The sequence below is a fragment of the Benincasa hispida genome, chromosome 3 (assembly GCF_009727055.1).
Source record: "Benincasa hispida cultivar B227 chromosome 3, ASM972705v1, whole genome shotgun sequence".
Classification (NCBI taxonomy): Eukaryota; Viridiplantae; Streptophyta; class Magnoliopsida; order Cucurbitales; family Cucurbitaceae; genus Benincasa; species Benincasa hispida.
The window spans coordinates 2,832,340-2,847,820 of record NC_052351.1 but is presented as its reverse complement, the minus strand read 5'-3'; the positions used below and the strand labels follow the sequence as shown (position 1 = coordinate 2,847,820).

Genomic DNA, 15,481 nt, shown 5'->3' with positions numbered 1-15,481 from the left:
TCGCATAATAAATTTCCCTAAACAAATTTTCTCTACGTTGCCCTAAAACGGCCTCTATAGCAAAATCACTAGCATCACACATTATTTCAAATGACTGAATCCAATCATGTGTGACAATAATAGGTGTATAAGTCAATTTTTCTCTCAAAGAATTAAAAGCTATCTGACAAGCCTCATCAAAAATAAATTTCGAGTCTTTTTCTAACAGGTTGCACAAGGGTTTTGCAATTTTTGAAAAATCTTTTATAAAACGCTTATAAAACCCAGCATGCCCTAAGAACTTCTAACTCCCTTGACATTCACTGGAGGGGGTAACTGGTCTAGAGTAGAAATTTTTACCTGATCGACCTCCAAACCTCTTTTAGAAATCTTGTGCCCTAGCATAATACCTTCCTTGACCATGAAATGACATTTCTCCCAATTCAGACAAGGATGGTTTCCTAGCACCTTTACAAAAACACGTGAAAAATTAGCTAAACAAGAATCAAATGAGAATCCAAACACAGAAGAATCATCCATAAAAACCTCAATGATCTCCTCGATCAGTCCATGAAAAATGGTCATAATGCATATTTGAGAATTGGCTGGTGCGTTACATAAGCCGAATGGCATCCTCCTAAATGCAAATGTCCCATAAAGACACGTGAATGTTGTCTTCTCCTGATCATCAGGTAGCGATCTGATTGTAACCTGAAAAACCATCCAGAAAACAATTAGCAAGGATATTCGGCCAACCTATCTAACATCTGATCAATAAATGGCAAAGGAAAATGGTCTTTTTTGGTGGCCTTGTTTAGTTTCCTGTAATCGATGCACACCCTCCATCCTATAACTATCCTAGTGGGAATACTTTCATTATTCTCATTTTTTTTATCACGGTCATCCCACCTTCCTTGGGTACCACATGCACCGAACTCATCCAAGGACTATCAGATATCACATAGATAATTCTTGCATTTAGCAATTTAAGAACCTCAACCCTTACAACTTCTCTCATTGCAGGATTCAACCTCCTTTTGGATTCAATCGAGGGACTGAAGGAATCCTCCATTAATATTTTATGCATCAAAATTGAGGGACTGATTCCTTTCAAGTCACTAATTGACCACCCCAAAGTCGATCGATAGGTTTGCAAGACTCTCAATAATTTCTCCTCTTCCACTCTGTTCAGTTCAAATGAAATAATTATGAGGTACATAAAGGATTCTCCTAGAAAATCATATCTCAAATGTGTAGGTAGGTCTTTCAATTCTAATAAGGATGGCGTATTAACATTAGACTCACTATAGACAGTAGAGGTACAGGTACATGCTTAACATAACATACAGGCAAATAATTCAAGCATTTAGTGTAAAATACAGTATCCTCATCTATCCTATCTATCATATCCATCTCACAATTTAACAAACTCTGACTTAAATGATCGGTGGCTAAGGCCAGTTTTTAAAACTCAGCAATATGTCTATCCACAACATTAATGCTATAGCAAGTACTATTAGACTCAGCATGCTTCAGAGAACAGAAAACATTGAATTTTACCTCCTCATCGTCCACTCGAAGTGTAAGCTTATCGTCGTAGACGTCAATCAATGCCCTACATGTGGCCAAGAATGGTTGGCCTAGGATAATGAGAACCTCTTAATCTTTCTCCATATCCAGGACAACAAAATCAGCTGGGAAGATGAATTTACCGACCTTGACTAGTACATCCTTCACTACACCTCGAGGGTAAGTAAGAGAATGATCTACTAGTTGCAAAGATATAGTTGTCGGTTGTACTTCCCCTATGTCCAATTTCCTGTACAAAGGTAAATGCATCAGATTAATTGAGGCCCCATACTTACCGTTAAGCTCCCAATGATGCAGGGGATTGTGAAGCTCCTAGGATCCTTCATCTTTTGAGGCAGCTTCCTTTGCAAAATTGCACTGCATTCCTCTGTTAAACTCACCCTCTCAAATTTTCCAAATTTCTTCTTTTTTGACAACACATCCTTCATAAACTTGGCATAATTAGGCATTTGTTCCAGCGCATCTACAAAAGGAATATTTATATGTAACTTCTTAAAAATGTCTAAAAATTTGGAAAATTGATCATTTAGCTTCTTCTTTTGAAAACATTGAGGATAAGGGATGCTATTACAAATAGGAGGTAAAAGGTTAGAAAGACTCCCTGAATTCGATGACGTGGGTACATCAATTGCCTCCCTCTCGACATTCACTTCAAATTCTTGGTCAATGTCCCTTTTCACGGGCTTATCGGCCTCCTGTGCATCCTCATCCACTCGTTCGGTCTCAACTACTACTCTACCGCTTCTCAGATTCATTGCCTTGCACTCATTATTATGACTTTTCTCAACACAGCGGATGAACTTGCCTGACTGTATGGCATTCATTGTAGTCGTCATTTGGTTAAACTGGTCCTTAAGGTTCTGAATGGCCTTACCATGACGTCACGGTACTTTCAAAGTAGTTCGCCCTACTTCTAGATTCTGTGATGAATTCCCTCATCAATTCCTCCATTGAGGGCTTCTGCTCAGGAGGTGGTGAAAAAGTCGAAAAACTTGGATGGCCCTGCAAAACATTTTTTGTGTTAGCATGTGAGAAGCTTTCATGATTACGCAAACCTGATTGATAATGAGGAGGTTGGTGTGACTGATATGGGTTCTGATGTGATCCTTGAAACTGGTTATGCTAATGTGCAAAATTTGCCTGGTTAGTATTTGGCACCTCCCATGATGACGTTGCATGGTACGCCGCTATTGATGCAATCGATGGTTGGGTACCTGTAGACAGATGACTAATTATGTTAGTCAAGGCATCCACTTGTTCCTTTAACACCCTTATCTCATCGAGCTTGTAAAGGCCTGCCACTCTAGATGTGCCTCATTTTGATAGCCAATTATAACTTGTGGTGGCCATATCCTCTAATAGTGCCTGAGCAGCGATTAGGGTTTTTGTAAAAATTGAGCCACCTGCAGCAGCATCCAAGATGGATTTCATAGTACTGGTCAACCCATTGTAGAACAACTGAATCTGCAATCAGTTAGGATATCTATGTTGGGTACACTTTCGTAACAACTTCTTATAGCGCTCTAATGCCTCGAATAACTGCTCGTCCTCTCTCTGTCTGAATGTGCCAATTCCTGTCTTAGTCTACTTATTTTCGCAAGAGGGAAGAATTTATTCAGAAAGGCTTGGGCCAACTCGTCCCATGTAGTTATACTCCCTGTTGCAAGTGACTCTAGCCAATCGTTTGCCTTGTCCCACACAGAAAAAGGAAACAATCTTAGCCAAATAGCACCAGAAGAGACTCCATTTATTTTTATCGTCTCGTTAATTTCCAGGAAAGAGCGGATATGCTTATGTAGATTTTTATGTGGAGTTCCTCTGAATGCAAGGTACCCTGCCATCTGAATTAAACCAGGTTTTAGCTTAAAATTATTGACATTAATTGGGGCCTCAGCAATGCCTCTTTGTATCGGGGGGGCAACTAGTTGGAAATACTCTCTAATGGTTCTGTCACCACCTGTCTTAGCTCTTCCAAACTTCAGCAAACCTTTCCAAGTTGCCTTGGATGCTTGTGGATTCGGCATAGGAGCTGTCTTATCCCAAGAGTCTCATCCTATTGAATATTTTAGTGAAAAATTGAGTGCTACTCGTAAAAATGGATGACTTATAAGCAAGAATTATATGCTTTGGTTTGTGCCTTTCATTATTAGGAACATTATTTTATTGGAAAAGAGTTTATCTTATTCATCGATCACTACTCCCTTAAGTTCCTACATTCCCAAAAAAATATAAGTCGAATGCACGCTTGTTGGATTTTATTTGTTAAAAAATTTGACTTTGTAATAAAGCATACATCTGGCACAACCAACAAAGTGGCAGATGCTTTAAGCCGTAAATTCTCATTATTGACTTTACTACACTCCACTATCACAACATTTGATCATCTCCCAAATTGCTACGAATCTGACCCGGATTTTGGAGATATTTGGTAAAAGTGTCAAACAAATTCGTCGATCAAAGACTATCATTTATTTGATAAATTTGTATTCAGAAGCAACCTTCTGTGTATACCACGAGGCTCTCTTAGAAAGACCCTATTAGCTGAAACTCATTCCAGTGGCCTAGCAGGCCATTTTGGCCAAGACAGAACTTACCTTCCTATATCATAGAGATTCTTTTGGCCTCAATTAAGGAAAGACGTAAATATTTTGTCTGAAGGATATCTGACATGAGGATTTCTATGAGCAGCAGAATGATCATTCCAAATTTAATTCGAAATTGAACATACAGACCTGCAAGGCCAAGAAAAAACTTACCTTCCTATATCAGAGAGATTCTTTTGGCCTCAATTAAGGAAAGATGTAAATATTTTGTCTTAAGGAAATTTGACATGAGGATTTCCATGAGCAGCAGAATGATTGTTCCAAATTCCATTCGAAATTGAACATACACAATTATAGTCAAGAAATGAAAACTTATAGGTCATGCACAATACGAAATTACAGCATGCTTTAAATAATAAAGGGAAAGATTATACATATCTTTGAAGACTCATCTTCAAACTCCTTCGATCACAAACGCTCGTTCAATCTCCAAGACAGTAACACATGAACACTCAAACACTACGACCGTAACCCAGCACGATCAATAGGAAACACGAACACAACGATCTCCAAGATCACGAACCCAATGAACGACCTCCAAAACCTCAAATTCAATCGAGTTGAGTGAGGACACCACCACAATGGCTACCTTGGTATTCTCGGTGTGAGAATCCAGAAGTATGGGTTCTGTGTGGACTTGGTTAGAGGAAGAGACCAGAGGAATAACAATCGTGTAGACGATTGAGCAAGTGGGAGATGACAAAAATCTATCGTATAGACGAATGCTCAATTGTGTAGAAGAAGGCAAGCTATCGTATAAGCAAATGCCCTACGATTATTTAGCTACGACACCAGCTGAGTGAACTATCGTATAGTGTCACTCCACGAGATCATTTAGTCTCTCTTTTAGCTATCGTTTAGTGAATCCAATTCACTTGACAGCAGACCGTGAATTCCTTTCTAAGAATGGCAACTTTTTCAAACTCTTCTAAATTTAGGAAAACATTTTTCCTTTTATCTCACCGTTACCATAAAATCACCAATAACCTCCCACTCAATTGATTATTAGAAAAAAATATATAATTATCTAATAATTAATATTATTATAAATATATATGATAATCAACTTACCATATTATTTTATAGTTTTAATATTTCATCTTATGAAACATATAAACCATAGTCCTTTTGCTATTTCATGGTACTTAATGTAAATCATATTTACATTAATCCTTTACTTGATGTATCTCATACATCACACCGATCATATCATATATAATCGAATTTCCTCTTGTCAATTTAAACATTTCAAATCAACACCAAGAAATGATTCTCAACTTGAATCCATTGAGCGCCTACTCAAGGGGACATTATGGACCTATAGCTTGAAGCTCCAACGGTATGTGAATAACTGACTAAACTCTTTAGTTACGGGATCCATCATCCTTTAACTGTCAGGCACTCCACTAAAGACCGACAGTTGAACTCTCCTTACTACAAATATTTTTTGTGTCCATATCAACCAATCAACAGTGCGATAACCCTTCACATATCGCTCGTAAGTACAGCTGGGCCAATAACCGTTATGCCCCTGTAGTTACATCTAACTCCTTAAGTACTACTGATCCCTCTAATGAACATAAGTCATAGTCCTACTATGACTGAGTCTTCTCTTCCGAAAAGAAGTTGTGGCCATTATGTTCCAAAAAGGTAGGTATGTTGAGTTGGTAATTTGACCACTCTCACCCATACTAATCAAAGGACCACCCTCAAAGGCATGAGTTCCCAAAACACTCAGGATTGAGATCATGTCACCTATGATCGTTTAGGTGAGATGTAAGTCTCAAGTATCAACGGCGTTATATAAAGAGACTATTCATCTTGTAGTCCGGTCTTATACAAACTCTTTGTATAGGACACCCCTGCTCGCATATCTTCACATGAATGGTCAGGATCTACCATCTGTACTAGTTCACAATACTTACAAACCTCTACAAAGCGGGCCGTATCCGTAGTGTCACCAGGATCAGGTATTCCTCCTTAATCCTTATACTACAGACCTTTTTAGGTTATCACTTAAGACATTATCCACTTGTATATCTCATATACATGCTTAATTTTACATACAATAACCATGGAGTTTTGTTTATTGGATATGAGTAAATACGAAATAAAATAACTCTTATTTTATTCATAACAATGTGTACGGTTGACAAACTACGAGACTCCGGGAGAATTAGGACACCAATCCCGACATTGTCAAAATATGCTTTAGTTGTCAAAAAGCAAAAGGCCATTCACAAAATACGGGCATATACACACCCCATCCCATCCAATATTTAAGAGGATTTGTCAATGAATTTTATCATTGGCCTCCTTTGCACACAACAAGGTCATGGCTCAATCTTTGTTGTTGTTGATAGATTCAGTAAAATGACCCATTTCATTGCTTGTAGAAAAACATCAGACGCCTTAAACATTACTAATCTATTCTTCAAAGAAATAGTTCGACTACATGGCATTCCTAAAAGCATAGTCTCCGATAGAGACATTAAATTTATGAGTTTCTTTTCGAAAAGTTTATGGAAAAAGCTAGGTACAAAGCTTAAATTTAGTTCGACCAGTTATCCTCAAACGGATGGCCAAACAGAGGTTACAAATTGAACTTTGGGAAATCTTCTTCGATGCCTTAGTAGTCATCAACCGAAAAAATGGGATCTTACTCTCTCATAAGCTGAATTTTCATACAACAACATACACAATAGATCAATAGGTAAGTGTCCCTTTGAAGTCGTTTATTGTCATTCTCCACGATTGACTTTTGACCTTACTAATCTACCTTATGTTGTTGATTTTAGTTCAGATATCGAGGAGATGGTGATCAGGATCCAAAGAAATCAATTGAAGTGATCCAACAACTAACAACTGAAAATTCAAAGTAAATGATCATTGAAACTTTAAAACATGTCAAAATTCTAAATCCGTCTAATTGAGCTAAGTTAAGGAATTGGTTAGAGCAAGGATGCTACTGGAAATCAAATTTGAACATCTACATGCAAAATTAATATTATATCGTAGTTTTTTAAAATATTTATGAAAATATGGTACTTTTAAAAATATTTAAAAAAATATTGTAGTTTTTAAATAATTACGTTATCTCTCTTCTCTTCTTTCCCAATTTCCAATAATCTCCACTCATGATTCACAATTTTTTCTCTTTTTTCTTTCCCTTTCTCTTTCTATCATCTTCCAATCTCTCTTCTTCTTTATTCCGCCATTTATCTTCTTCATTTCTCTTTCACTTTTCATCAAATCAATTTAATTGACTATAAAATCCAAATCTTATGGGTCAATCGGCTTTGAATTTATTTTGTTGACTTTTTGATTTTTTGATTTATTTTTTTTTTTTTTGTATTTGAAAGTTATAATTTCAATTTGATTTTATGATAGGGAATGATAGTCCATTTTTAAATTTCATTCGTTCTGTGGAAAAAAAAAAAAGAAGAGAAAAAAAAAAAGAGAAGATTTTGGTGTCAAAATTTAAATGTTCTTAAATCAATAAACTAATTTAGAAAATTCAAATTGAATCATTTCGTTTATATATCTTTTTTTGAGATAGATCACTTACCTTTAAACATAATATAAACACAATTAAAAATTATGATAAAATCTAAAATTAATCAAATATTGCAAATAAAACAAGTTTTATGGTTGGATACAATTAGAAATAAACGCTAATATATAATTCAATAATTATTAATTACTAAATTAAATTGGTAATACTTATAAACATAAAAGCTCAAATTAGTAATATACTTCAGATTTGAGTTTTGTTTTAATTTGGTCTTTGATGTAGACAACCACAAGAGAGCAAACCGGAGGAGGATTTAAATTTAGAGAGATCAATTCAATCTTACCGGACCTATTTTAGGGAAAAGATCTATTCTATTTTATATTTTTTTTTATTCTTTAAAATTTAATCTCCATAAATAAAATTTAGGTTCTTTTGAAGATTTAAAATGGAAAACAATTTACTTTCTCAAAAAAAAAAAAAAAAAACAAAAGAAAATTGGAAACAAAAGTTGCATCCTTCCTGAGTCAAACCAAGGACCAGAGGAAGAGTAGAAACCACTGACTAGAGGAAGAAATACTACTTGACCTTCTGATTGAAATTTTAACTCTCGACATTCCACTTCTTTACTTTCTTTGTTGAAATTTGAACTCTCAACCATCTTCCATTATGCTACACTACTACATTTTTCTAAATACTTTCAAAACCACTATATTTTTTTAATAATTTTCTCAATGTACAATATTAAAATAAAAAATCCTGAAATTAGTTATTATTATTTTTTTAGAAAAAATTGAATTTATATCGAAAATTTCTAGAAAGAAGGAAAATCAAATGCAATAAATTGTTGATTGGTTAAAAACTTGCAAAACTGTCTAATCAAACTTATTCATGTCATGTAAGAAACTATCTGGACTTGACGAGAGAATAAACTATTTTTTTTTTAAAGAATAATTTTTATTTAAATCTACAATAAAATTATAAAAATTATTTTGAATAGTTGTAAAACATTTTAATTTTTTTTTAAATAACTTATTTTTAAAATTAATCACTCTGTGAGAATGACTTTATTAATCAAAATTGAATAAATTAGTTATTATTTTAAAATTTTGCTTTCTGAAATTGCATTAAATAATGGTTTTATAAAATTCTATTATATTACATGTACTAAATTTCATTTCAACTAAAAAAGAAAGAAAAGAACAATTATCAATGTTTATTTCTGATTTTTTGTTTTAAAAAAATAGTTATCAAACATATTTCAAATTGTTCTTAAAAACAAAAAAATAATAATAAAACGAAAAACGAAAATAATATCCCTATGAAAAAGAATGTAAAATTTAGCTGCAGTAATAAGGAACGAATCATTTCATCATCATACTATTACTATCCCAAACTATTTCAAAAACAAAAAATAATAAAACGGGAAACGAAAATGATTATCCCTATGAAAAAGAATGTAAAATTTAGCTGCAGTAATAAGGAACGAGTCATTTCATCATCATACTATTACTATCCCAAACTATTTCAAATGCCCTAAGATGAACATTCCTTTTCTTTTCCCCCCCTCTCTCTCTTTCACTCACCCTTCCTTCCTTGGGGGGGGGGGGAGGGGGGGATTACATAGAATTTTCAACGATCCGCACCTGCAGAATCCAAAGTAAAACCACGTTAATTTTATACATATTGTACTATAAGGTCCACATCACGACAAGCTAATATTCATTTCACGTGTCCTATAACATTTTGTATTCAAGAAAATCAAGAAAAGCAAGAAAAGCAAGAAAAGCAAGAAAAGCAAGAAAAGCAAGAAAAGCAATACATATAAGACGTATGTTTAGCGTTGAAAACTTTAGTTTTGTTCATTTTGTTTTCAGATTTTTATTCTCTACTTATCCGTTTGCATTCTTTCATTCATCTCAACGAAAACGACATGCTTGCTTACCGTTACTTTCCTGCTCCATCTCGTCTCCGTACTTCCATACAATATCTTTTAGTCCAGTTGAGAGGTTATTATAGAACTACAATAATACAACAGATGATGCAGTTAGAACTTTGGACTTAACTAATGGTTGTGGATAATGAGAGAATTACAGAGCTAAAAAGAAGAAACTTCAAACTCCCCAAGGCGGCAGACACTATCACGTCAAATATGACATGATAATGAGTGAATTATAGTCACGTCAATTACATGGAAACGTTAAGAAAATCAACACGAGATTGATGGGAGAACTAAATGGACTCGAATATATAATAATCTCAATCTCAAGTGTCCATTTCAATTGGCATATGAACTATGGCCTTTTAAGTGTGCAAGTGTATCGATTCATACCATTTGAAATTCTAAAGTATCGCCTCCAGCTTTTCGAAGCTCCACCATATGCAACGAAGGCGCAACCTGAAAAATCTGGAGAAGAGAACCTTTTGAGTTCAAGAGTATGTGGGATGGGGAGTTCAAACCTCTGACCTCTTGGTCGAGGGTACATAGTTTACGTTGGTTGAGTAGTCGGCTCGGAGAAGAGAATTTTTAGGACAGCTAATATACTTGCCCATTATTTGTTAAATTTATCGTTAGAAATGTCAGGTATTTAAAAGACATGAAGGGGCAAAGTGAAGAGGAGCACCTCTGTTGCAACTGATAAATGACCTTTGCGTCCAGTTTTTTCCCCTTGGAGCTTCATCTGTAATAGGCAAGATGGATATTTTAAGTCCAAAATCGGTTTGGTAAGCCACGGATGATTCCGTAGAGATTTTAATTTTCCAGCCAAAGCTGAGACGTTGGTCAAATAGCTAAACCCTACACTCCTACAGTCATAAATTTTAACAAGAAAAACAGACCTTGAAGTTATTAATCTTCACATCAAAACCCAACGGAACAGCAGTGTTTTTTATCTTCGAAATAATTTCATCTGCCGGACAATTGGATGTGAATCTTGTTTCACGTTTAATTATCCCCTGGTCACCAAAGAAACCGATCAGCACATGTACTAAGTTTGTATTCATAAATTATCTCAACATGGAAAAAACTTCAGATGCATTGTTGCAGGGAAACATCAATGTTACAAAATACAATGTTTGTGCTAAGGAAAGACCATAACCTACCATTTGCTTCTCAAAAAGAGTGGCAAGGTTGAGACCCCGAGATTTCGAGATGAGCTCAAATGCATTCATGGTGACAGGTGATGCAAGTGATGCAGATCTATCTTCTCTCCTCTCAACAACAAGATTATCAGAAGCCTGCAACATTAGAAAAGTCATATCTGCTAGCCTTAACATGCACAACAAAATGCCAAAAGAACAACTTGCATTACCCCTGATTCATTAAAGATGTCATCAACGTTATCAAGACTGATTTCGGCATTTTCAAAAGTGGGTGGCTTGTATCCTTTCTTAAACCAATCATTCTCAAGGACTTCAGCAATTGTAATTCTCTGTTTCACAGAAAATCCATAAAATATTAAATCCTCAACTGAAGAGCAGTTAACAACATCGAGATTACATAATATAATTACTACAAAGGACATCCTTAACAAAATGAATGAAGCTTTCCACAGTACAACTAGAAGAGGGAAGCTAAAGGGAGCGAAAAGGCATACAGTTAATGGATTCGGATCCAGAATTCTCTTGATTAATTTCTTGGCACCGGAGGAGAACCATGGAGGACATGTGAAGTCTGCCTTGAATATCTGCAATCACAAGTAGAATTCTATGGTTTGAGCTCGTAGATGTAATTTATTGAAATAAAAGAATAATAATAATAAATAAATAAAAGCCAGAGTGTTTGCCTCAGTTGGACTTCACACTTCTTCACAAATCTTAAAAGAATAGCACGATAGCACAGGTTGCACAGAAACTAGAAGTATTGACTAATAAAAACACTGAACCAATAAGAAATTAAATGCGTACAAGTACAAATACCTTTTTATACAACGCCATGAGATTGGAGTCTTCAAACGGCAAGTAGCCTGCCATGAGGACAAAAAGGATAACCCCACATGACCATAGGTCAGCCTTTGCTCCGTAGTACCCCTTATTGTTGATAACCTATTATTTACATATTCAATCACAAAAGTAAGTTTAAGAGAACAAAATAATAAATAGTTGGAGTCAAAACCCAATATACCTCTGGAGCAACATAATTGGGAGTTCCACATGTTGTGTGAAGTAATCCATCACCCTGATAAGAGAGATAAGGATTACTCATGAATCCATCAATCAAAAAGCATGCAAGTTTTAATAGCAGAAGTAAATATCCAAATTAAATCACATGTTTGATCATACTCACTCGAATTTGTTGCGGTAGAGCACTCAATCCAAAATCTGAAATTTTTAGAACACCACTAGCATCCAATAATAAATTCTCTGGCTGAAGCTCACAAACAAAACCTTTTAGTAACTATTCACTGCCTCCATTTTTAAGACCAAGACTTCTAAAATTATAGTTTGACAAGGTAATATCAATAACATGGACAACGGAATGATATCTTTTATAATTTGATATGCACCTTTAGGTCTCGATGACAAACACCTCTGCTATGGCAATAATCCACTGCATTTATTAACTGCTGAAAATACTTTCTTGCTTCATCTTCTTTCAATCTTCCATTACATGCCTAGATCAAGGAAAAAGAATAAACTTTTGTTCAACTACCAGTTACGATTGCATAGACGAGATAAAACTAGTCACTGTATCTCACAATTTTAGCGAATAGTTCTCCACCAGTTACAAATTCCAAAACAATATATATCTTGGTCTTGCTAGCCATCACCTGCACCAAGAAAATAATTAATGTCGGATGAGATGCAATAAGCTAATTGAGTAAACAAGATGAAACTAAGGAATTTAAATTCATAGGTGGAAAGTGAACTTTATCTAACCTCATACATCCGAATGACATTTGGATGTCTAATGAGTTTCATAGTGGATATTTCACGTTTAATCTGCATATATACAAAAGGAAGACAAAAAAATAAAGTTAATCTTAAATTATTTCCACTTTTTGTTTAAATTAAAAGAATCGATTAAACAAATAAAGCTTGGATTCCTTAGATAAATATTCAGCAAAAAATTTGACGACCCAAGGGGGATGAAGGATGGTCTTTCAATTGCCGAATCAAGTATTAAGTTTTCTCACATACCCAAAAGAAAAGACCTGTTTCTATCTCATTAATTAATTTTCCAACCCTAGTAAACCCCAAATATCATATCTCGACTCTTGATAAGATGTTGATCTTTGTCTACAGCAAGAATTTAAGTCATAAAGGACCTCTGGTTGGAACTATAGTCCATCGTCGACTATTCCATAAAAGAGGATCCAGAGAGGGAATTTTGAACCATGCACATAAATCTAATATCCATCCCACTTGAGTGTATTTGGGACTTTTTTTAATAGCGTATTTGGGACTTCCGGTCTCTCTAGATGGTTCTCACATACATACACAGAATTATAACAATAATAAAATAGGTCCTAGTTTCTTAATATGCATTTTTTTAAGGCACTTACTATGCATTAATCAAACATCCATTCTTGCTTGAATAGACTTAGGAGGTGCGGCCATCCCTAAATGATTTTTAGGTTGCTTCTAAATGATCAGAAAACTTAAAAGTAATTTAAACCGGTTTTAGATAAAGAACACTTAAAAGAAATATTACTCTCAAACTTTAACTTAAAAATCATTCTAAAATATACAGGACAAAAAAAAAGAAATTAGCATTTGTAGCCTTGGCCTATTTAGCAATTAAAAATTCCTAGCATAAAGGGATTCAATTTATCTCAATCACCTATTGCAACCTCAAAGGACTGGGCGAATCATTGACCATAATACAGCCTCCGTGATAGCTAAGTTTATTTCACTTGGAGAAGATCATAACAATAACACGACATCCCGCCATAGGTACAGAGAAATAATTTCTCGAAGCCAGTGATAATCAAGACTCTAGAACTTCAATACACCAAATTCACAACCGATATTAACTCTCTATTATTCGTTGAACGATGGCTTAAAATTCATCAAGACGAGAACAAACAGTCAAAACTAAACAATATACAACTTAATCTCCAGTCAACCTGCAATAACTACCACTTTTTATGGTCCCAGAAGGGAAAATTAATAAATCCTCCATCGTCGTTTTCCCTTTATAGTTTGACTGGTTCCTAGCTGCCCGCTATTATGATCTAATGCATAGAGAACAAAATAATAACCCCCAAAGCCTAAATCAACCACGCACAATAGAGATATTAATTGGGAAAATATTGAATGAATGTTTGAATTAGTCGTGGAATCTAAATCATACCTGCCCGATCATCTTGTGTTTGAGAATATTCTCTTTGTCGAGGATTTTGATGGCTACGTTCTCCCCTGTCTCGCAATTCCGAGCGAACTTAACCTTGGCGAAGCTGCCTTCTCCAAGGGTTCGTCCCAGCTCGTATCTCCCCACCCGCGTTTTGCTATGACTGTTGGACCTGGAAGCCATATCTGTCTCCAATTTTAACTCCTTCGCCCCCTCAATCCCCTTCCTCCCTATAAAATCCCCCGATCAAGACCTCTTCTTCTTACACGGTTGCCATACCTGAGACTTAACCACACTCATCTTCCCTCTTCAATCGGCAAACGAAACGAGAACGACGAAACCAATGAACGAACACAAACTACTTTTTCTCGAATCAATCTCAATCGAAAGATTTCTCAAAAGCTAAAGATGGTGATGGGGCGATTCTAGGACAACGATCGAAAGCCGAGCACATGGGGTTGTGGTAAATCAATGAAACGAAAATCCCATAACTATAAATCAGGTTTTGGAACATGGAATGAGTAAATTCTGCATGTGCCGGCGCAATAAACAATCGCGGTGGTCGGTGGAGACTATAATCTCTCGGGAAGAATCTGGGTATTTTGGCGCTCGAATGATTGAAGATGATGATTGATGGGCAAGTGGGAAATTTGAGTTTAATCGATGAGAAGAAGCATCCAAATCAGAGGTTTGACTAAAGGAGTCGTCCTTCGAATTCAAAACATGTGAATTCGCTATAGGCAAGGCGCATTTATCTCGTTATTTATAGAGGAGCGGTGGAGAATATACCATGAGTTTTTTTCCCCTTTTTTCCTTTTTTTTTTTCCTTTTTTTTAAAATAAATAATATACCACAAGTTTTCCTTTTTTTTAGTGCTTTCTTCACAAATTTGATGAGGCTGATCATAAAGGTCGGGAATTGGAAGTTGTCTCATTTTCTCATATTTGCCATAGTCATAGCGTTTTGACATATTGTGTTACGTATAAAGTTTTAGAGAATCGAAAATTTTCAATTTTTTTATTCCTTATTCTGAGTAGTTCGTTCTGATTATGTCTCGTATGATATTTTTGTGTAGTTGTTTGATTTTGGTTTTATAGTCTTTTATTCTGAAAAAATGAGTTTTCTTTTTTTTTTACACGATATCAGAATAGATTTTAGGTTGAATTATATATTTACTCCAAAATTATAAAAATCTAATTCATATATATTAATTTTTTTTTAATGATTATGTATTTATCATAAATGATTTTCTTAAGTTTAAATGAAATTTTTTACCATAGATAAACTAACGATAAGTCAAGTGGTCAATATGAACTTAGTTCAGTGGTCTTAGCATGCTCTCCGATCTAAGAAATTGGAGTTTCAATCCTCAATTCCACAATTGTTATACCACAAAAAAAAAAAAAAAAAAAAAAAGTCAAGTGTGTATATAAATGACATAAATTGATTAATTATATAAATAAAAGTGACTTAATTTTGATGAAATTGTTTATAGTAATGATTGAA

At 34.8% G+C, this 15,481-nt stretch overlaps 1 protein-coding gene across 2 annotated transcripts; it reads right to left on the bottom strand.

Annotated features, from left to right (window-relative positions):
• Positions 1-9,033: 9,033 nt before the first annotated feature.
• On the bottom strand, positions 9,034-14,724 carry LOC120074474 (CBL-interacting serine/threonine-protein kinase 23). Of its 2 annotated transcripts, none has more exons than XM_039027610.1 (15): positions 13,979-14,724; positions 12,562-12,624; positions 12,381-12,452; positions 12,189-12,296; positions 11,969-12,049; positions 11,807-11,860; positions 11,602-11,727; positions 11,280-11,369; positions 10,995-11,114; positions 10,786-10,920; positions 10,522-10,638; positions 10,308-10,364; positions 10,016-10,090; positions 9,629-9,704; positions 9,034-9,329 (listed from the first exon to the last, which is right to left on the bottom strand). In XM_039027610.1, exons 1-15 carry the CDS (start codon positions 14,156-14,158, stop codon positions 9,316-9,318), a joined length of 1,368 nt encoding a protein of 455 aa, XP_038883538.1. In that variant the 5' UTR covers positions 14,159-14,724; the 3' UTR covers positions 9,034-9,315. The 2 variants fall into 2 exon arrangements, with proteins under 2 accessions (XP_038883538.1, XP_038883539.1); XM_039027611.1 differs by lacking the exon at positions 13,979-14,724 and adding an exon at positions 13,466-13,625.
• Between the last annotated feature and the right edge of the window lie 757 nt (positions 14,725-15,481).

Excerpts from the sequence above, each read along its gene's own strand:
- LOC120074474 (XM_039027610.1), bottom strand. The coding sequence starts at position 14,158 with ATGGCTTCCAGGTCCAACAGTCATAGCAAAACGCGGGTGGGGAGATAC. Across the intron at positions 11,728-11,806 it reads CCAATTATGTTGCTCCAGAG|GTTATCAACAATAAGGGGTA; the intron begins GTATATTGGGTT and ends TGTAAATAATAG. Across the intron at positions 10,639-10,785 it reads CTCTTTTTGAGAAGCAAATG|GGGATAATTAAACGTGAAAC; the intron begins GTAGGTTATGGT and ends TTTGGTGACCAG.